The 22783-nt window shown below is 39.6% G+C and overlaps 1 protein-coding gene across 1 annotated transcript in view; it reads left to right on the top strand.

Moving 5' to 3' along the window:
- The first annotated feature begins 19529 nt into the window (after positions 1 to 19529).
- Positions 19530 to 22783, top strand: part of CMC1 (C-x(9)-C motif containing 1) — a 78700-nt gene continuing 75446 nt past the window's right edge. The window contains exon 1 of the mRNA XM_011985581.1: positions 19530 to 19740. Coding sequence (XP_011840971.1) covers positions 19722 to 19740 — 19 coding nt within the window. The 5' untranslated portion in view covers positions 19530 to 19721. The remainder of the gene's footprint in view (positions 19741 to 22783) is intronic.

Genomic DNA, 22783 nt, shown 5'->3' with positions numbered 1-22783 from the left:
CCTGGATGAAGTAAGGTGCCACCCTCATCAATGTGTTTAATCAAAATTTTTTTTCTTTTCAGGTGCATTGCATTCTTTGATGATAGTTCAGGAATGAAAGAGACAAAACCAATAGGTAAAAATTATCATTACTCCAGCATCTTTGCTCTGCAAGATATCTAATTCCAAAACATTTTAATACCCTATTTCTGATACCACATTTTGCCCCCAATAAAAATATTTTTAATACAAGGACAAATCTCAAATCTTACAAGTGAGTTTATCGTGTCTTGACAAGAGGGGTCTTCACGAGTACCAATATTTTGAATTGTCCATTTGTTTGGTGCCCCTGGATAACTCACCAAAGCAAGATTCAGAATGAATGAGTGATATGCCTCTTAAAAAATAGCAATAAATAAATACAAATAAAAGAGGGAGAAAGATAATTATGCTAGGGCAAGAAGAAAAGGAAAACCATATGATGCCTTCATCACAAGTGTGTGCATTCTCTAGTAGAAAGAGTGCAAAAGGAAGGTGACCACCTTAAAATTAACTATAAAAAACTGTTCATGACTGTGACACCTTGCACCCCAGTGAATGAGCCTACCCCAGTTGGAAATCTTTTGTTCTAAAGATAATTTCATGTCATCTCACTGCTTAACATTTACGTGGCTTTCCTTTGCTCTCAGGATCAAGGCCAACCCCATTAAGTTTGACTATAAAGTAAAGAGGTCCACATTAACCTCTGCCTGTGTTTGCAACCTCACCTTTTACCCTTGCACTTGATCAGCCAGACTGAAATTCCTCAGACTTCCAAACCTACTAGGACTTCTTTTCTTCAGAGTCTTTGCATGCTTTTCTCAGTTTGGAACATTTTTCTCTTCTGTTCTTTTTAGTTTGACTTGCTCCTGTTGATCTCGCATTTTCAAAGTTAATTCCTCTTAAACACCTTTCTGAACTGCCCACCCCTAACCGCATCCCAATCACTGAACTGGATTAGGCACTTATCCTATGCACTAAATGCTATTATTGCTTCCTATCCCCACAAGGCCTTACCTACTTATATTAGCCCATTTTCACGCTGCTAATAAAGACATACCCAAGACTGGGCAATTAATAAAAGAAAGACAGTTATTGGACTTACAGTTCCACATGACTGGGAAGGCCTCACAATCATGGTGGAAGGTGAAAAACACACCTCACATGGTGACAGACAAGAGATGTGTGGGGAATCTCCCCTTTTTAAAACCATCAGATCTTGTGAGACATATTCACTATCACGAGAATAGCATGGGAAAGATCTGCCCCTATGATTCAATGACCTCCCACCAGGTCCCTCCCACAACATGTGGGAATTGTGGGAGTTATAATTCAAGATGAGATTTGGGTGGCAGCACAGCCAAACAGTATAATCACTTATCAACTTTATTGTAATAATTAAAATCTTACTTGTGGACATAGCATCTTAGGGCCATGAGCACTGTTTTATTCACCACTCTATCATCAACCCCCATGCCAATGTCTAGCATATAAGACAATAAGACATATTCAATATTGAGCATTGTTTTTCAACAGACATAGAGAATTTACATATTCAAATAAATCCAGACTTTCAAAGTGGTTACTTTTTTTCTTTCTGTTTATTTCCTTGTTGTTGTTACTAGTATCAACAAAAAATGAGCTTAAGCAAAGTGGCAACTCTATCACCTTTTTAAATTATTTGTATTCATTTATTTTTTTTTTTTTTGAGATGGAGTCTCACTCTATCATCCAGGCTGGAGTGCAGTGGCATGATTTCGGCTCACTGCAACCTCTGCCTCCTTGGTTCAAGTGATTCTCCAGCCTCAGCCTCCCAAGTAACTGGGATTACAGGTGGGTGCCACCATGCCCAGCTAATTTTTGTATTTTTAGTAAAAACAGCGTTTTACTATGTTGGTCAGGCTGGTTGCAAACTCCTGACTTCAAATGATCTGACCACCTTGGCTTCCCAAAGTACTGGGATTACAGGCATGAGCCACAGTGCCTGACCTCAAACTATCGTTTTATTCCATTCTTTAAAAATGGGAGTTTCTCAGCATGAAACGTATACAAACCAGTTACAATGATCCCAAGAATATCTGTTAGGAATTCTGGGTTCTAGGCTTGACTTTGTCACAGACTACATTTCCATTGGGTAAGGCACTTAGGATCTGCCTAACATTCCACTTTTAAGTCCTGTAGTTTCTTCGTACTGTTTTGCTTTAATGTATATGGTCACCAAACTCACCTATGGGCCATGAACACAGACTGAGATGCCTCACATGTATATGGAGAGACTTAGTAGGCAACATGGTGCTATTTTTTGTATTTGTATTTGTGGAAATAGTCGGGTCTTTAAAGAAAGGGTCTGTAATCATGATGAAGTGTCCTGGAAGAAAACAAAGTATCTCAAAAATGTTTTGGAACTATTTCATTCTTCCTTTTAAGAACCACCGCTTTTCTGAAACTTTCTTTAAATGCAATGAATTGAGGGTCCAGAAGGATAGTGATAAGTAAGAAGGAATAAGATTATAAAATAAGGTTATGCCACAGACAGGCCTGTTGGGCCTGTAAGTTTGGAAAATGTGGAATCATTGAAGGGTTTTGGCAAGTAATAATATCATGAGATGAAAAAGGAGTTTAAAGGGTTTAATCTGGCTGGGCATAGAAGGAATCGGACAAAGAAAGCCTAAAGGTCTGAAATAGTTGGGAGGCTACAAAAATAGTCCAAGTGGAAAGGGGTGTGGTCTGCACAAAAATATTGACTGTGAGAAAAGAAAAATATATGGTATTGGAGAAGGTTATGCAACATGATTTGGATTTAGGGGGTGAAGTACAGAACTTAGGTTCAAAGATAATTGAGGTTTAAAATATGAGTTGAGTTGAAAATATTGATAGAAATATGAATGACAGAAAGTAAGACTTATTTCAATGTGCTAAATTTGAGTTATCAATACAACATCTAAATTATTCAGTAAAGAGCTATAGATGCAAACTTAAAATTGAGAAAAATCAAAACTCTAGTATTATTTGGGAAACCTCCACATAAAATGCAATAGTTGTAGTCCCCAAGATGATTCAATCTAAGAGAAAGACCACAGAGAAGGTCCAATTTCTCAAGATAAAACACAGTAGAATGGTCAATGTTTAACAATGAAAAAGGGCGACTCAGAGAGTAAAAAACAAAACACAAAAACAAACAAAAACAGAATTCATGGTAGAAGTAGGTGAGTCTAGTTCAGAGGAACAAAAGGGTTTTCAAAAAGCCCAGGCTTGGTGGTGGTGCATGCCTGTACTACTATTTACTTAGGAGGCTGAGGCAGGAAAATTGCTTGAACCCGAGAGTTTGAAGCTACAATGAGCTAGGATTGCACTACTGCACTCCAGCCTGGAAGCAAAGCAAAGCAAGATTTTGTCTAAAAAAAAAAAAAAAACAAAAAAAAGGGGCGGGGGGAGAGGCTATATTGTTGGATGCCATAGTCACACATAGAGGATGAACATGAGGCTTGGAAAAAGGTCCTCAGCTTCCATATACATTCACTAAAGTAACAATTTGAGTGATTTCCTACTTATTTCATCTTTTGACAATAAACCTCTAGTGAATGTGATTCTGTTTTATATAATGGAAAATGCACATTTTCCAAGGTGCCAAGCTTCTGCAGCTCCTCTCCAACATCAAATAGTTTGGAACTGAGCATCTACCACATTCTCACATTCTTCTCAGGACTACTCCAAGGAGAAATTCACTTCATTTGTTTGGAAGATATGACCATTTATCACTATTTCTATTTCCTGAGAGTAAGCCCATGGATGCCTAAGGTACTTCTGGGATTCACAGATCATAAAAGTGCCCTTAGAAAACATCTAACATCTACTGACCACCTATTGTGTGCCATGCTTTGGCTAGCAATTCCATAACTATTTTCTTATTCGGTATTGAGAACAGTACTATAAGCTGAATATTATTACTCCCATTTTTCGAGTGATATTCCAAAATTGTCTTATTTCCCTTGTAGTAGAAGATAACTCTATACCTTTGAATACTGAGACAATGGCCCACTCTTCGACCAACAGATCAAAGAATCAAAATTAGAAAATCATTTCAGCACTAAAGAATGATGTTCATCAGGCCATATATTATCACCCGTTCTTCTGGTTTCCAGTAGTTATTTGAAATTACAAATTATGAGGAATTTTTGTCTAGTAGAAATAACATCAGCTTGGGCAATGGGGCAAGACTCTATCTTACAAAAAAAGAAAAAAAAAAAAAATTAGCTGGGTGTGGTGGTGCATGCCTGTAGTCCCAGTTACTCAGGAGGCTGAGGTTGGAGAATTGATTGTGCCCAGGAGGTCAAGGCTGCAGTAAGTGATGTTCATACCACTACCCTCCAGCCTGAGCGACAGAGTGAGAGCCTTTCTCAAAAAAAACAAAAACAAAAACAAAAACAAAACACAGAAGGAGAAAGAAAGAACATCAAGCTCCCTATGTAACTGAGAAATACCATAATACCTGGGAGTAAGGACTTTCTAAGTGAATTTATTTGGTCCAAGTACAGTTAAAACTTGTAGTTTGAAACATGATGTAGTGGCTTAGCTGTCGTCACCAACATCTAGTTCATTAGAAGTTGACAGTTTTTCTTTGTTGTTTTTAAGTTATTTAGCTTATAGGGGAAATATACTATTATTTATACTTAAACCTGACCTACAAATTTAAAATAACCTGCTAGTTCAAGAAGGTATATTTTACCCTGAAAGTAAATAGCGTATTCAATCTTCATGGCAAACAATTTATATAATTGGAACACTTTCATTCTCATTAGTGAAGAATTGAATCATTCATCTTCTCTGACAACTCATCTGCTGCTGCCCTCTTAATGGTAAGTTGAAGAGGCTGTCATTAGCAGTATTTCACAGGTGGGTTGTGATTAAAATTTATTTTTTTATTTTTGTATGCCCAGACTTCTTTCCCTTTTATGATTTCAGAGTAATAAATAGCTTAAACCAGAAATATAAAACCATACTCATTGTCTCCTGCAAGCCATAAGTCAAAGAATGAATTGAAGAATTATTCAATAATAAATCAAGGTCAGGAAAATGTGCTGACCAAGAGCACTAGGGAAAAGGGAAAAGGGAGGGAAGGGAGGGAGTCTCAGGCAGGGGCTTTCCTCCAGATTATACTAACTATAGCTGGAGAGGCCATTCATCTAGTGGTTGTAGCCGGTTTCAAAATCCAGGAATCAATGAGCCAAATCAGATCAAGCGAAGTGGCTGTGCTATTTTGGTAGGAAGTGGAAGTCCAAGAGGCAAGTGAACAGAAAGCTAGAGAACCTAGTTTGAACCTCAAGAAGCAAAGGTATAAACCAGAGAAAAGGCTAGATGGTGCTAGACAAAAGAATGATCAGCAAAGCCTGGGACAGAAGTCAGCTGCATAGGCATGTTGAATGTAAGAGCTGATGAATAATGCAGTAGAAATGCTCCTTGGTAGAGTTTTTGGTCAGATTCTAACAGAGTGAAAGGAACTTTATAAAATGTCAGAGTGATCATATATCTCATACATGACTGAACCCTTTTACAAATAATTAAGTTAAATTAACTTTTAATTAAATACTAACACAATATGTGCCAAGAAGCTATTCTTGCCAGACAGCATGTGAATCATCAGAAATACAAAAGTGAGGTATGATTCCTGCTGTTAAACCTCATAGTCTAATGAAAGAGAAAGGCTTGAAAACAATCTAAATAAAGCATTAATATAAAACATAAATATGAACACAGTGTGGGATTATCATTAGACTACCCCAAGAGAGAAAGGGAAAACTGGAGAGAGGAGGAGTATGTGAGTTGGGTAGAAAAGACACTTCGTCAAGTAAGAAGGCATTCAGTATATCAGTGGCTGAAGTGCTCAGGCGTGGACAAAACATGTGGGTGGAGTGTGAGGCATATGATATGAGTGGAGTGCAGATTGATAACTGGGAGAAGCAAACTGGAGCCAGATAGAGGCAAGAGCTGCTATTAGTCTTATCCATAAGGCAGCAGTTCTCAGAGTGTGATCCCAGGATCAGCAGCGTTAGCATTACCTGGGAACCAGTTAGAAATGCAAATACTCAGACTCAAGCCAGCGCTAGGTAATTACAAACTCTGGCGAAGTAGGTGGGGCCCAACAATCTGTGTTTTAATGATCCTTCTAGGTAATTCTGATGCACAATGTAGTTTGAAAACTACTGTGCAGGGAAAAGTGAAACCGTAGAAAGTAGCTTAGCGAGGCAATGAGAAGGTCTTATTTTCTTAAGAGAAAACTAGCAAAAATATGGAGACTGGATTAAATGAGTGGCTGAAGACTATGGCAACTGCAAAATACAAGAAAGAGAGGGTAAAATTCAAATACCTCAAATGAGAAAATATGAGTCAGAATTTGACGTGGTGTGGTTAAGAAGGTGCTTTATGGTCCGGCAGAGATTTGAAGTCTGTTAATTAGGAGAGCACCAAATAGTTTTCTCTCAACATGTTTTTAGTTGTTGAAGCACTACTTTTTATTTTAAAAAAAAATTCTCATACTTTCATTTCAACTTTTTCTATTTCTTATATAATTGGACACAAATGGCAGCCTAACTTTAAGAACAGGAGTTCAGGAGGCCCTGGAGAGCTCTGCAGTCCTGCCTAGGATAGATTCCCCTAAATCTTTGTGTCTTTATAATAAGCCCTGGAAATCTATTTGTTACACATGAAGTTATGTCCCCTGCCTTAAAGCTCACAAGTTCAAACTGTAACCCTCAGTGTGACTGTGTTTGGAGATAGAGCCTGAAAAAAGGCAACTAAGGTAAGATAATGTCATAAGGGCAGGACTTTAATTCAGTAGGACTGGTGTCATTATAAGAAGAGGAAGAGACACCAGTTCTCTCTCTCTCTCTCTGTCTCTCTCTCTCTTTTCCTGTGTGCACACAGAGAAGAGGCCATCTCAGAAGATAGTAAGAAGGTGACCCTATAAGCCAGGTAGAGAGGCCTCACCAGAAACTAACCCTGATGACATCTTGACCTTGGACTTCTAGTCTCCAGAAATGTGAACAAATAAATGTCTGTTGTTCAAGCCACCCAGCCTGTGGTATTTTGCTATGGCAGCCTGAGCTGATTAATTATTATAGTAAAAAGAACATGGCCTCTGAACCAAACAGATGTGACTTTAAATCCTAGCTCTGTCATTCATTAGTTGTATCTTTGTGTCCCAGTTTCCTTATTGTTAATATAGACAATGATGATAATATTGCCTCCTATGGTCATTTACTTATTCAACAAGTATTTATTGAGTGCTTTTTATGTACCAGGTACTCAACAAATAATTGCTATGCTCTTGAGGCTACAATGGCAATTAAGAAGAAAAATAATCCTTTCCTTCCTAGAACTTATGATATAGAAAGAAACGGATGACAATGAATGAATCTCAGAAATTTATGTTAGTTTGTAAGTATAATCAGTGCTACAGTTTCTAATAAAAAAGCATGGCTCCTCCAAGGCCATGCCCCCTTCTTAGGGCAGCCTTCTATCAATGATCGGTTAATGCAGTAGTACAAAGTCCAGCTCCCTGGCTCCAATTCAGGACAATTCTGAAGGACCATCCCAGCTTCAAAGCTTTCTGTGGAGTTGGCTTAGTTCTTATTATGACTGTACCACAGCTCAAATTCTCCCTCTCCCTAATGCTGTTTCTTTCCCTTCTTTTCCGTAAGTATTAGCTTTCCAAAAGTAGAGCGCTCCCTAACAAATTTCCATGTGCTAATCTTCACCTCAGAGTGTGCTTCCCAGGGGTTGACCTGAAATAGCAGGTTCATATGGAATATATGTAAACCTGATCTGCAACCAAGAATGGGAAATGAAGATTCTTCAGCTAAACCTGAGAGTGTATTGGATATGGGCTCCCTCCCACAGCCCATTCCTCATCTGATTGCCCACAAACCAGAAGCCAGCAGCCACAGAACCAGGATAGACAGGCAGGTGACACTGTTCACTGTCCTGACATGGACAGGTCACATATCCTGTTTTGAGCCTTTGGTCCAGTGGTCAGATGTGCAGAAACAAAGTCTCAATCTGGAAAAGATGAAAATATCATGTGTACCCTCACCTTATCCATCTAGAATTTGTGTCAGTTGAAAAGACCAGGATACATTCACAGAAATAGGCAGGAAGATGGACAGAATAAATAGTCTAGAAACAGGCCCAAGATGAGAGAAAGAATTGAAAAGAAAATGGTACCTATTTTTCTAGTGGATATTTTTCTAGTAAATATATCTAGAAAATAGTGTAAAAAATTGGTTAGTTATTTGGAAAAAAAAATTAAGGTAGATATTCAATTCTCACCATAAATAAAATGAAATAAAGATAAGAAAAGAAGGTAGATGTAAAATAGAAATCTATTTCTTTTTTTAATTTGTGGGGCTTTTTAAAATGTTGCTTTAAGTTCTGGGATATATGTACAGAAAGTACAGTTTTGTTACATAGGTATACGTGTGCCATGGTGGTGTGCTGCACCTATCAACCCGTCATCTTGGTTTTAAGCCCCGCGTGCATTAGGTATCTGTCCTAATGCTCTCCCTCCCCTTACCCTAGAAATCTATTTAAAAAAAAAAAAAACAACACAAGAAAATATTGGGGACAGGATGGGTTATCTCTCTCTAAGAATTAAACAAATCAAAATAACAAAAGAAAATACTCTATATGTCTATAAGTCTGTCAAATTAGTATAAGTAAAAGAAAAACAATTACAAAGAAGTAACGCTACAAAAAGGATAGAAAAAGACAATACCCTTGACATAGAAAGACAATATATAAATCAGTAAAAAAATAGTAATAGTATAAATTACAATGGGAAAGAATATAGATAGACGTTTCACAGAAGGCCAATTAAAGGGCTAGTAAATACACAAAAATGTTTATCAGCACTAATAAAAAGTAAAAAGTTGTAACAACATGCCTCTTTGTAGCAATCAAGAATCTTTAGGATAACATTACCTATTGCTAAAAATGTATCCATAGTAATTAGCAAAATAATTTTACTCCTACGAATTATCCTTCAGAAATAAACAGAGCTAGAGATAAACGCTTTATTCTTAGAATATTTATCTCTGTGTTAATTTTGAAAGAAAATTTAGAAACAACCTAAAACATCAATAATAAGTAAAAAGTGAAATAAATTTTGGTATCTATATACAGCTTTGATGAAGACTTTAATTTTTTCTAAGCTTCTAATAATACAAATAAAAGGAAGTATGTATAGATATATTCAGTGTATGTTTTATATGATTGATAATGATTCAAGCATAATCAAATGAATGATTATTTCCCCTTAATCTTTGCTTTTAAGTCCCCAGAAATCAACACCTTTATAAATTTATCCCGCAGATATTCGGTGAGTGGCTTTTATGTCTTAGGCACTGGGAGAAATGCTAGGTGAGGGGCTTTGGCATTTGTGAGTCTTTGGGTCTCTAGCTTACTGGCCACCATATGATATGGAGCTGAACTATATATATAGAACCATATCCAGAGAAATTGTCACTGTCACACCTGCAGTAGCATAACACATGGGTCTTCAAAGAAAGAAGGCCTGGCATGAGTGTTGAGAGCTGAAGCATTAAGAACTAAGGGATTTTCAGCCAGAGAAGGCAAAAGCAAAGAAGAGCAGATTACAACAGGCAAAGAATAGGCAAATAGTAATATGGGGTAATCCTGGTAAAGTAGTAGGCTGCTTCCTGTGCTTGGATTTTCATGTATTCTCATCCAGTTCTGTTGCTTGTATGATCTTATTCTATGGGCAATGAGAGAACCATTGCAGGTCTTTGTATGAATTATGACAATGTTTTTGAGTAGCAAGAGGCAGGAACCAACTGAAACAAAACATGGGAAACAACGAGCAAGTGTTCTTTTAGACTAGATTGCATGCAGGTTGATTGTCTTGGAATATAATCCCAGGAAGCAGGAGTGAGGAAGAGGGAAGAGGAAAAGAGGGAAGGACAGAAAGACAATACATGAATGTATCATTAAGTTTCCTACTTCACAGGTGACTGGTGCAGTTTACCACGAGACCTTTGCAGGAATCTTTAAAATGTGTTTCAAGACTGTCTGCCTAGGGAATTAAAAAATGGCACACATTTATCCATTGGATTCCATTCACTATTAATCAAGGTAGTCCCGCTGCCATTAACTTCCCCTGCACTTCTAGATTGTATATGAACAACTACTGAGAGGGTCCCTGTGCATGATCCATGGTGTAGTGTCAGAGAAGCAAGTGAGAAGTACAACGCTGAGGCAAGGTGCTGTCAAGTTGCACCTACATGAAGAAGGTTGAAGGAAGCTTGAAAAGAACTTGCCCCACTTATAAGAGTTGGGGCCAAGAGTATTTGAAGTGGTACACAAGAGGTGTCCTATATATGTCTGTTGTGGCTCAACGAAGAGCAAAGACGCAGAAAGGCAGATATAGAGCTGAGCCTCACAGAAACTGCAACTGGAAACACAAAATTCTTCTGGACTTTCTCAGTCTTGAGTCTCTATATCCCTTTGGTTGGGCTTCACCCTTTTTCTCTCCCTATAGGTAGTTTTCACTACATGGCAAAAACTAGTCTCTTAATGACTTCTGCACATTTTGCATTTAACAATTGTAGACTCAGAATACAAACCGACATGCTTAGACTCACATCTATAATTTCTAGGACACAGTTTCATCAGCCTTTCATAGACCAGGTATCCATTTTTGGACCAATGAATATGGGTAAAGATAGATGGCGGGTAAAGATAGATGGCATGTAAGGACATGAGGACACTGGTAGAAGCCATATAATAAAGCAGGGGAAGAACAGAAGAGCAAGATGCCAACTGGACAATACCAGAAATGTGTACCTCATATCCTGAGTTAAGGAAACATCTCTTAAAGCATATAGAACCTGAAAGTACCTACAGCAAATAACCAGAAAAGACAAAAATAGTGTCAGAATTAAGGCAGGAGTTAGGGACAAGGAAAAGAACAAAAATGGTATTAATAAAGAATAATTGATGGGCCATGTGACCCACTTTAGTTTTACATGGTGCCCTTACATTCTCCATTAACAGGAATTTGTGCAACAAGCATTTATGATGTCACATCCTGTGAGAAATGTAGGGGATTACCATAGCACATAAGACACAATCTTTCTCCTCAAAATGCAGATAGTCATGTGACTTAGCAACAAACAGTAATACCCTATTTTTATAGGATATCTTTCATCTACACCTTGAAATCCCTGGCTCCATGACACAGAATCAGATTAATAGAAGGTAACATTAACACTCTACTTTACTGAAGGTCAAGGCCCGAGTTCTTTGGGATGTTTTCATTTGGACTTAATGCTCCATGTCCAACTGGTAAAGATATCAGAATCAGTGATGTGGGATTGTTTTGTTTGAGCATAGCACTTGGAAGAAAGCATTGAAACTTGATAGCAATACTCAACATTATATTTTTTTTCTTGTATCTCGTTTGGCTCCAAATAGTAGTGAATAAAATAGCTATTTTAACCATATTCACAGGGCATGACAGTAATCCCACACCTATTCTACATGGTAAAAGCTTTGCCAATGAGGACTCCATTTGCCTTTCTCTTGTTGAAAATCTAATTATTCTTTAAGACCTACTTCAAACATAAGCATGTATATAAAGTCTTGTGAAAGTCAAATTAATTTCTCCATTCTTTGGGCTCCCATATCATCACCTATCAGTTGAATTGTAATTATTTTTCATATGTTTTTCTCTCTCCCTCTAGACTTTGAGTTCCTTAAAGGCAGAAACCTCATCTTACTGATCTTTATTTTCCCAGGATTCAATACAGTGCATGGCATATAGAAAGTTCTCTGATCTGAAGGAGGAATGGTGCTGAATTAAGACATTTGTCCTTTTTCAGATTAGCAGGGTGGAGATACTTGGTGTTAAGTCACTTAAGTTTTCATAACTTTGTTTCCTCCAAATGAGCAAAAGATCTCTGACATGTTTTCAGTGCAGTTGACCCACTAACTGGTATGCCACTGATGTTTCAGGCTTGGTGTACAACAAAAAGCAGTCCCGTGTTTTGTTCGTCAGTTCCTATGAGAAATTCTACAGAGAATCATAGCACCCACACAAAGCCAAAATAGGAGAAATCCAACATAAGTCCTATCATAGTATTATTATTACTTTTAAAAATTATTTCTTTTCTAGGAATAGAGCCTCTGACCCCAGAGAATATTGTGGTCTGTCTCAAAGGAGGCCACGCAGAAAACCATACACAGTAAAAACAAAACATAAAATATAGAAAGCCTTCTGCAGAGGTGAGAGGTGATATTTCACACTTTTTTTTTTCTCACCTGATAAATGATAGGGCACACTGCTAAATCTCCTTTGTTCATTTGAAGGTTGTTTCACATAATACTGATTTAAACCCATTGTTGTCTAGATTTCAGTCCTGAAGGCAGAGTAGCTCTGAATAAAAATTTTTAAAAACTACATATCACGTAATAATAGTTTGAAAGAACAGTTTTTCAAAAGTGAAAATAGAGAGGATAATCATCATAGTAATAATAGCTACAGTTTAAGAATCGCCTACTAGCCGGGCGCGGTGGCTCACGCCTGTAATCCCAGCACTTTGGGAGGCCGAGGCGGGTGGATCACAAGGTCAGGAGATCAAGACCATCCTGGTGAACACAGTGAAACCCCATTTCTACTAAAAATACAAAAAATTAGCCGTGCGTGGTGGTGGGTGCCTGTAGTCCCAGCTACTCGAGAGGCTAAGGCAGGAGAATGGCATGAACCCAGGAGGCGGAGGTTGCAGTGAGCCGAGATCCCCCACTGCACTCCAACCTGGGCGACACAGCCAGACTTTGTCTCAAAAAAAAAAAAAAAAAAAAAGAATGGCCTACTGTGTGCTGGACACCACTGTCAGTGTTTGTAATAGTGCATTGTTAAGGCTCAAATCAATCATGCAGAGGTAGGTTATATTTTTACAGATGAAAAAATTGAGGCTCAGGAGGATAAACAATTTCCCAAATGTTACATTAAAAGTAGCCGAGCAGCTATGTCTATATATACAACAACATGAATGAATCTCATAGCCATGAAGTTGAGCAAAAAAAGTCAGATAGGAAAGACTATGCACTGTATAGTTACATTTATAGAAAGATCAAAAACAGGCAAAACTAATCAATGCTCAGAAAAGTTATGAGAGTAGTTACTTTTGTGGAGAGATGTTTTACTAAGAGGAGATAAAAAGGAACCTTCTGGATGACTAGAAATGTTCTATATTTTGACAGAACATTATTTGGGGTGGTAGTTCAAAGTGTATAAATATGTAAATACTCACTTAGCTGCACAAAGATTTGTAGTCTTTACTGTATGTAAGTTACATCTCAGTTTAAAAAGTTAAGTAAAGTAGGGGAGAAAAATGAGTTTAGCTCTGTGTATTGGGCCATTCTCACATTGCTCTAAAGAAATACTAAGACTGGATAATTTATACCAAAAAGAAGTGTAATTGGCTCACAGTTCTGTAGGTTGGACAGGAAGCATGACGCTGGTATCTGCCTGGCTTCTGGGGAGGCTTCAGGAAACTTACAATCATGGTGGAAGGTGAAGGAGGAGCAGGCATGTCACATGGCTGGAACAGGAGTGGGAGAGAAAGGAGGGGTCACACACTTTTAAACAGATCTCACAAGATCTCATTCACTATCACAAGGACAGAACCAAGAGGATGGTGCTAAACCATTCATGAGAAATCTGCTCCCATGATCCAATCACCTCCCAACAGGCCCCACCTCAAATACAAGGGATTACATTCAGCATGAGATTTGGGTGAGTACATACATCCAAACTATATCACTCTGTCTAGTTCCAGTGGTCCTAGTGATACCTAGATACTTTATCTGCAATTAGTTTCAAGTTTTTATATTAACTACAAACTCTTACCCATTTTTCCAGGATAGCCGAAAGAAGTCTTTACAGATAATTTAATAAACAACTGTATGTAAGTTAATGTAGCAGAAATTGCAGATTACAAGGAGGTTGGTTATGAAAAGTTGATATAGTAATCTGGGACTAAGTTTATAGTTTTGTGAACCTTGCTAAAAGAAGGGGTTTGAATTTTATTTATATAGGGAACTACTGAGGATGTATGTATGTATGCATTTGTTTCAACTGGCAAGTTAGATAGTATATATTTATAGTATACATTATGATGTTTTAAAATACATATTGTAGAATGACAAAATAAAGCTATTTAACATATGCATTACTCCACATACTTACCATTTTTTTTGTAATGGGAATACTTAAAATCTATTAGAGAGTGGCAATTTTCAAATAGATAATATATTGTTACTAACTGAAGTGATCATGATGTACAGTAGATCTCTTGAACTTATTCCTCCTGTCTAACTGAAATTTTCTATTTTTTTTAAATTAACATTTCCCCAAGGTCCCCAAACCCCTAGCTTCTGGTTACTGCCATTTTACTCTCTGTTTCTATAAGTTTGACTTTTTCACACTGCACCTGTAAATAAGATCATGCGGTATTTTTCTTTCTGTGCCAGGCTTATTTCACAGAAGAGTCTTTCAAAATTGAAGGACACATAATATCCTTCAGATTCATCCATGTTGTTGCAAATGACAGATTTTCTCTTTTTACAGCTGAACAGTATTCCATTGTGTATATATATATACCATGTTTTCTTTATCCATTCGTCTATTGATGGACACTGAGGTTGATTTCTTATCTTGGCCATTGTGAATTATGCTGCAATAAAACATGGGAGTGCAGATATCTCTTTAGCATGTTGATTTCATATCCTTTGAATATATACCCAGTAGTGGGACTGCTGGATCATATGGTAGTTCTGTTCTTAAGTTTCTGGGGAGCCTTCAGACTGTTTTCCATAATGGCTGTACTAATTTACATTTCCATCAGCAGTGTCTAAGTGTTCTCTTTTCTCTATATTGTCACTAATGCTTTATTATCTTCCTGTATTTCTGCTATTCTAACAGATCTTAAGTGATACCTCATTGTGATTTTAATTTGAATTTCCCCGATGATTAATGATGTTGAACATATTTTCACATACTTATCATTTATATGTCTCCTTTTGAGAAATGCCTGTTAAGGTCCTTTGCCCATTTTTAAATTGGGTTTTTTTTTTTCTTGCTATGGAGTTGTTTGAATTCCTTATATATTTTGGATGTCAGCTCCTTATCATTTGTATGGTTTGCAAATATATTCTCCCATTCTATAGGTTGTCTCTTACTCGGAATTTTATATAAGAAATTTTAGAATCATATTTGCTGTTGTGGGTGAAATGGATTAGAGAGAATAAGCGGGAGGAAGAAATGCCTAGGAACAGAGAGGCAATTCAGAACTATTACAATAATATCAGCAAAAATGGGCAGATCTTGGACTAAGAGTTATGACTTTGATTGGCAGATGAAATAAAGATATATTAAAGAAGGAGAACTGACTAGATGTTTTGATCAATCAGATGTAGAGAATGAGGGACAGTCAGGAGCTGATTGAAGTGAATAGGTGAACTGAGTCAGATTAAAACAGGCCCTATTCAACAGCCAGAAAAACAGGGACAAAGTATTTTATTCTGGTGAGAGGCTAATACTAGTCAGGTTCTCAGGGCTCTAGTGAAGTGATTTGGGATTCAGGGAATAATTGTAGTCCTTGTAAAAAATTTCAACGCTTTTATCAGTTGAACTGTATCTCCCAAAATTCTTGTGTTGAAGTCCTAGCCCCCAGCACCTCAGAATGTGACTGAATTTGGAGATAGGGTTTTAAAAGAGGTAGTTTAAACAAAATGAGGCCATTAAGATATTCATTAGAGTGGGTCCCAATCCAACATGGCTGGTGTCCTTACAAGAAGACATTAGGACACACAGCTACACAGAGGGAAGACCATGTGAAGACACAGGAGAAGATGCCATATACAAATCAAGAAGAGAGGCCTCGGGAGAAGCAACTCTGCCAACATTTTTGATCTCAGACTTCTAGCCTGCAATTGTGAGAAAATATTTCTGTTGTTTAAGCTACCCAGACTGTGGCACTTCATTATGACAACCCTAGCAAATACTACAAATGTCAACATGGACCTAAGTCCTTTTAAACCAGAGAAGGCACAAGCCATGCGAACTGGGTGCTAAATAATACAGCTCAGAAAGTAGGCAGGGCCACCAGGGACCCTTGGTTAGTGATCTTCTGGCCAAGAAGTACTTCTCAATCCTATCCTCTGGTAGAGATGGGACATCTAATATTCTTTCAAGTTTGATTCTTATTGACTCAAGTTTGATTCTTATTGACTCAAGTTTGAAATCTTATTGACTTCAAGTTTGATTCTTATCTGTAGCAGAGCCGAGCTACAGATGAAAAGCCTTTAATTCTGATGCTAAGAAGAGGCAGAAGCAAGCAGGGGCTGACTAACAATCTCAATTTCAAAAAATAACTAACTGCATATCAACATATAGCATAAACGAATGTTAGATCCAGTCGGAATTGACTCAAAAATAATTAAGATATTTGTTTCTACTTGCACATTCCTTTGCCTTCACATGCAAAGAGAAATTCACTGTGGTTCAACTGCTGTTATTACCCTGCATTACTGCAAATTTCTCTGAACTCATCTTTCTGTTTCATTATCGCCACTCTTAGCCCCCAATAATGAGGATCAAGGGCAGATCATTTTAGGCATGAATAGGCACATTGCCATGATTTTCTCATTTGTCTGTACACATTTGCCAAAAAAAGGAATTATCCAGATATCTTGACTCTTTGTCCTAGTCTCCTAAATCCAGTTTCAAAGGGTAGATTCTTCCTTTGCAATTACTCTCACATCCATCCTTTTACATTTTTATATATCCCAGTTCCAGCTCTTTTCAGATCTTGCCTAAACCAGTACAATAGTCCCCTTACTTTTCTGCTTGCCTTTTAGCTCTTTCCTCGCTACCTAAATTCATCCTGCACAAAACTTTTATAAAACACCTTTAGAAAATGTTGACCACAATGTTCTTTTCCTATATATTAACCTTCAACAGATTCTGGTTGCTTATTCAAACACATTCAAACACCTCTGTCTAGTGTTTAAGACTGTGGGAATCTGGCCTTTTCTAGCCAATGCATAACTGCCCTAGCTTCCCAAATCCTCAAATGCATTGAAGTAGTTTCAAGCATTGCCCAGCACATGCCTGCCACACAGCCCGGTGCTTCCTGCCACACAGCCGGGTGCTTCCCACCCCTGTGCTTTTGTTCATATGGTTCCATTCCTTAGCCTGCACTCTGCCATGCTCCACCATGCTCCTTCAAGAACAGTTCAAATCCCAGACGCTTTTGCTCTCATTTTTCTCCCAGCATGAGATGCCCTTTTTTCTGTCTACTCATTCTACCCATCTTTCAAGGTGAAGCATAACTTCTAACTTACCTTTGAAGTCTTTCCTAACCATTGTGGCATTCAATCCTTTGAGAAAGGCTTTTGTGGGGTCACCAGTTACCAGATGTTGTGTGAGCTCTAGGGATCACAATTGGGTAAGACACTGTTCCTAATTTCCAGGATGATACCCTCTCCTCTTTCCTTGAGCTCCTATTGCAGTTACGACCCAAAGAATTGCCTATTAATAATGCAATGCCTCAGGAATTTTCTTCTGTTTTTAATTGCCAATTACATTTGCTTAACTTAAAAAAATGACTTATCTTCCCTAGTTATAGATTGTAAAGACTCAGTTTCCCCCCAAAGTATCTAGTTTAACATGGGAATAGAGAGAGATATACTATATGTATCAGGCATTGGGCTGCTATTTTTGCTAGTGCTTCTCCTGGTGTGATACGTCTAACAGTTCACTCTGTGGGGTGCACAAAACCCATGATATTACAGATACTGTTGCTTAGGATAAGGCTAAAGTAAATAGCGCCTAGTTAACTGTTTTTAAAAAGTGAGTTGATTTAAAAACAAATGTTAAATAGTAATGTTTCAAGTGATAGCTCTGGCAAAAATGGTAGAAGTGGTCCTTTAATGTCTTTCAAAGGCGTTATATGATATCACATTTATTCCTTAGAACAGTCTTTCAAATTGGAAACCAAAGTCCAGAAAAATGATAGAACTTACTCAAGTCGCTAACAGATCAAACTTTCCCCCTTTACCATAATACCCTTTTGCATATAGAAAGATTTAGTTTAATACTTGAATATGGGTGTCTGACCCGTGTTTTAATACCCCATCTCCTCAAAAAGATTTGCTTTAGCTTTCTAAATCAAATCCTTCACCTTCAGAAGAATAAAAGAGGCACACCAGAGTCATTCTGGTGTATTTCTAAGCACATTTACAAAACATACAAGGAAAAGGACCTGATTCCCTGGCTGGGTGAGTGAAACGTTAATTCTTCACCTTGGCACCTCAACCTACAGCTGTAATAAGGGCCGTTATGCCCAAATAGGCCCTTAAACGGAAGACCTGCTGAGCAGAGACCCACTTTCCCAGCCCCGCTCAACTGCCTCAGCTTTTCTGCCAACTGACCAGGCGGAAGCAGCAGCAGGGGAGGAGGGACTGCAGGTAGGTGGGGAGGGGATCATTCTGAAAGCCCTAAATCCCTTGCAGGGAAGAAGCAGCTGCTCCTTGTTTTTCTAAACATCTGTCCCATCTGTCCCAGGCCACACCTCACCCTTTGGTGGCTCGAGCCAGTTAAACGTGAATTTGACAAGAAAGCCCTTCTGAAGGCTGGTTTGTGAGTGGAAATGAACCTAAGTGCCACCTAGAAAGTTTCTTCTACTGAGAATACGTTAGTACGGGGTCTGCAGCGGCACGGCTATTACCTTCCTTCATTTTATTCTCACAAAACACAGCTTTTACTGATAGAGGCGGGATTTGTAACGTCACCCAAATCAGACTGTACGCCCTGGGGATATTATTTCACAACATAGAGGTACTTCTAGAGCCCACATTTTAACCCCTAGGAGAGCCACAGCCTAATTGGAAGGAGAAATAACGATATTGCACATACCATACCGCCTTTATGGTAGAACAAGCTGTGCACATCTAGTGCCTGTGGCGTTTATCACATTTTTCAGCGTGTGGCTTTTATTTGTCTCGTCTGCCACACTGCTCCTTGAGAACAGGGAAGTTATTTTTATTGTTATTTTCCCCTCGTATTCAGAACCGTGGCTGGAACTTGGTAGGCATGAAATAGATATTTATGAATGAATGAATGTTAACGAAGAAAAGAAAAGGAACTGGATGATTCATTTGGTTCTCCGAAGGCGGGTGTGAGGGGCGGGGCTCGGACTTTGACCCAGTTACCGAGTGAGGCGCAGTCCCAAAGTCCTGCAGGTCCGGCTCCAGTCACTGCAGACCCGGGTCTACATCCGGTGCTCAGGCCTCCCGAAGCGAGGCTGCGCGCGTCCTGCACGGTCCCGCCCCGAAGGAGCGCAGCCACGCCCCCTTCTCTGGTCATTCCCTCTGCGAAGTCAGTTCCACTCTAGTTACAGGATTGGGGCGGGGCCGGCAGAGCGCAGGCGCAACGGGCGGCGGAAGTAGGAAACTGGGAAGGAAGAGGGAAAGGGGCCTGGCTGTGCTATGCGAAGGGCCCACGTTTCTGTTGTGGGAAGCTCCAGGAGGTCGCACGTGCGTCCGAGCCCAAGCCCCTCCCCTCCACTCCCCTCCCCGCTTGCCCCGGAGCCGCCAAACGGCCGGCTTCTTCTCGGCCCGCCGAGATGGCGCTCGACCCCGCAGGTACCGGGGCGGGAAACGGGGTTTGCCGAAGGGCTTTGCCGTGGGTCTCACACCGCGGGCCGTGCGGGCTGGAGACCGACCTGGTAAAGGTGCAGAGCTTTGGGTGGCATTGCTTCTACCAGCGTCTCCTCACGCTCGGCGTCTGCTTCACCCAGTCTTAGGTCATCTTCTCACTTGTTGGGGGTTATGGTTAGCTGAGGTTGCTTTTGTTGTCTAAACTCTCATGCATTGTGGTTTCTTAACGCGACTCGTCTCTTCATTGTCACCCTCTTTTCGCCCCTTAAGGGCACAGACTCATTTAATGTATGGTGCAGACACTCTGGCCCCAGAAAAATTTTTATATTTGTTCTGGCGCACAGTTTTACATTTCTGTTTGGGAGTTCATGGACCCCGAGTTCATCCTTGTAACCCAACTTAAAAACACATTTCAAAGGATCCATCACTGTGGCAAGAGTCAGTTTCTTTGGGAAGGATCTTCAAAGTCTTGAATGTTGTTTTAATCTCCTTGCTTCCAACCACTTCCGTTTGCAGCAATAGTTTACGTCCCCTCGAATTCCCGTCCTTGTGGAAGGTGACCTGCAGTATCTTTGCTTTAGGCTATTCTTGCAAGGGAATAGATAACAGTTTTGAAGGGAATGGTAATTGGTCTAGTCCATTTCTTTCATTTTATGGATACAAAAAGTCAAAACATTGAGAGGTGAAATGGCGTCAAACTTGGGAGATTCAGAAATGGGAAATGCTCTTTCGGAGCCTTCAAGGAGCATGAAAAATATATGTAGCACAGAAATAATGTTTTAATTGAACACGTTATTACCATGCTAAGTGTTCTCTGTTATCCAACAGTATGTGGTATGGTAGGTTCCTTTAGCTCCATTTTACAGATTAGGAAACCGAGGCGAAGAGAAGTTAAGTGACTAGTCCAGCAGGTAGTGGTAGATCAGGGAATACTCTAATTTGAAGCATAGAGGAGTTTTGGAACACAATGATCATGTTCATTTTGGACTAGGTGATTATGAAACAGCAGTTGATCTGGGCTTTGAGGGATGGAATCTCCATTGTTTGGAACTGGAGAAGAGCAGCTCCATGAGCAAAGGTTTAGATAATAAAGTGCACTGTGCGATGCTTGGTTTCAGGATGACTACTATGATTTCGTTCTTGAAGGTAGAAGGGGTAGGGTGTAAGTGAGGGGTGAGTAAGGAAGGTTCAGGTTTAGTCCCATATAATTTATGGTTTTTTTTTTTTTTTTTTATTTTAGTGGGACGGAGTCTCACTCTGTAGCCCAGGCTGGAGTGCAGTGGCGCGATCTCGTCTCACTGTAACCTCCGCCTGCTGGGTTCAAGCAATTCTCCCACCACAGCCTCCCGAGTAGCTGGGATTACAGGCACCCGCCACCATGCCCGGCTAATTTTTGTATTTTTAGTAGAGATGGGGTTTTGCCATGATGGCCAGGCTGGCCTGGAACTCCTGACCTCAAGTGATCCGCCTGCCTTGGCCTCCCAAAGTGCTGGGATTATAGGTGTGAGCCACCACACCCAGCCTAATTATGGTATTTCTGAACTTGAAGTGACATATAAAGTCATCTCATATAGATGAGGAGATTGAGACTGAGAGAGGTTAAAGATTTCCATATATCTATAATTTTTGAATTTAGACAAGGAAATTTGGGAGAAAAATCTTCATACTTGCTGTCTTCACTTGCTTACCTTCCAGTTACTCATAAGCCACTCCAATCTTGTGTTGTACCCAAGGCTGCACAGCTAGTTGCTGGTTGAATCAAGTCTGGTTAGAACCTAGGTAATTTCATTTCCAGTCCGGTGCTGTAGACCATTCCACCTTTTGAGTATTGATTAAACAAAGACTTGTTGAGTGTCTGGTATATGGCCCGTATTGTTCTGGGCCCTAGGGAACAGTAGTATATAGGACAAACAAAATCCCTGCTTCCAATAAAGCTTATCTAGTGGTAGAAAAAGACAATTAACACCCCCTTCTCCTTCTACACAGACACGTGCGTGGGCACACACACACACATTTTTACAGATTGTGATAAACATGAAGAAAATAATGTCATGTGGTAGATGGTGAAGAGATTAGTCAGTGAAGAGCTTTATGAGGAAGTGTCATTTGAATTGGAATCTGAGGGATGAGAGGAAGCTAGGCAGAGTGTGCTAGGCCATCAAGTAGCAAATATTTAACTTGAATGTGGGTCAGAGTGTGGAGGGGATCCATAAGGAAAAATACTGGGAAAGTGGGTGGTAGCTAAATGCCTAGATATTGCAGAGGCTGCAAGGCCTCAAAGGCTGGCTGTGATAATTAAACATTTGGATTATTTCTAATGTCATCAAACGCCTTTAGAATCTTTTAAAGAGGGCAGTAACATAATTTGTATGTTTATTACCCTGACTACAGTGGTAGCATGCGTTGTAGAGGGGTCAGGTAATAAGTGGCAGAAGGGAGACAGGTTAAGAGATGGGAGCAGTAGTCCAGGCCAAATATGTTTGTATCTTAGCCAAAGATGGTAATAGAAAGATGGACAGAAATATTCAGCATCATGAGGAGAAACTGACAGGACCTGCTGTTGCATTGAATAAGGATGGTGAGAGAAAGGGAGGAAATAGCATCTGGGCACCATGGCTCATGCCCATAATCCCAACGCTTTGGGAGGCCGAGGCAGGTGGATTGCATGAGCTCAGAAGTTCGAGACCACCTGGGCAACATGTTGAAAACTCGTTTCTACTAAAATACAAAAAAATTAGCCAGGCGTGGTGGTGCACACCTATAGTCCCAGCTACGCGGGAGGCTGAGGCATGAGAATTTGAGCCTGGAAGGCAGCGGTTGCAGTGAGCCGAGATTGCGCCACTGTGCTCCAGCTTGGGCCACAGAGTGAGACTTTGTCTCAAAAAAAAAAAAAAAAAAAAGGATGAAATAGGGACAGGCCGGGCGCGGTGGCTCGAGCCTGTAATCCCAGCACTTTGGGAGGCCGAGACAGGCGGATCACAAGGTCAGGAGATCGAGACCATCCTGGCTAACATGGTGAAACCCCGTC

This window comes from Mandrillus leucophaeus, unplaced genomic scaffold (assembly GCF_000951045.1).
Source record: "Mandrillus leucophaeus isolate KB7577 unplaced genomic scaffold, Mleu.le_1.0 Scaffold107, whole genome shotgun sequence".
Taxonomy (NCBI): Eukaryota; Metazoa; Chordata; class Mammalia; order Primates; family Cercopithecidae; genus Mandrillus; species Mandrillus leucophaeus.
The sequence above is the reverse complement of the archived record's forward strand: the minus strand, read 5'-3'. Positions and strand labels throughout refer to the sequence as shown.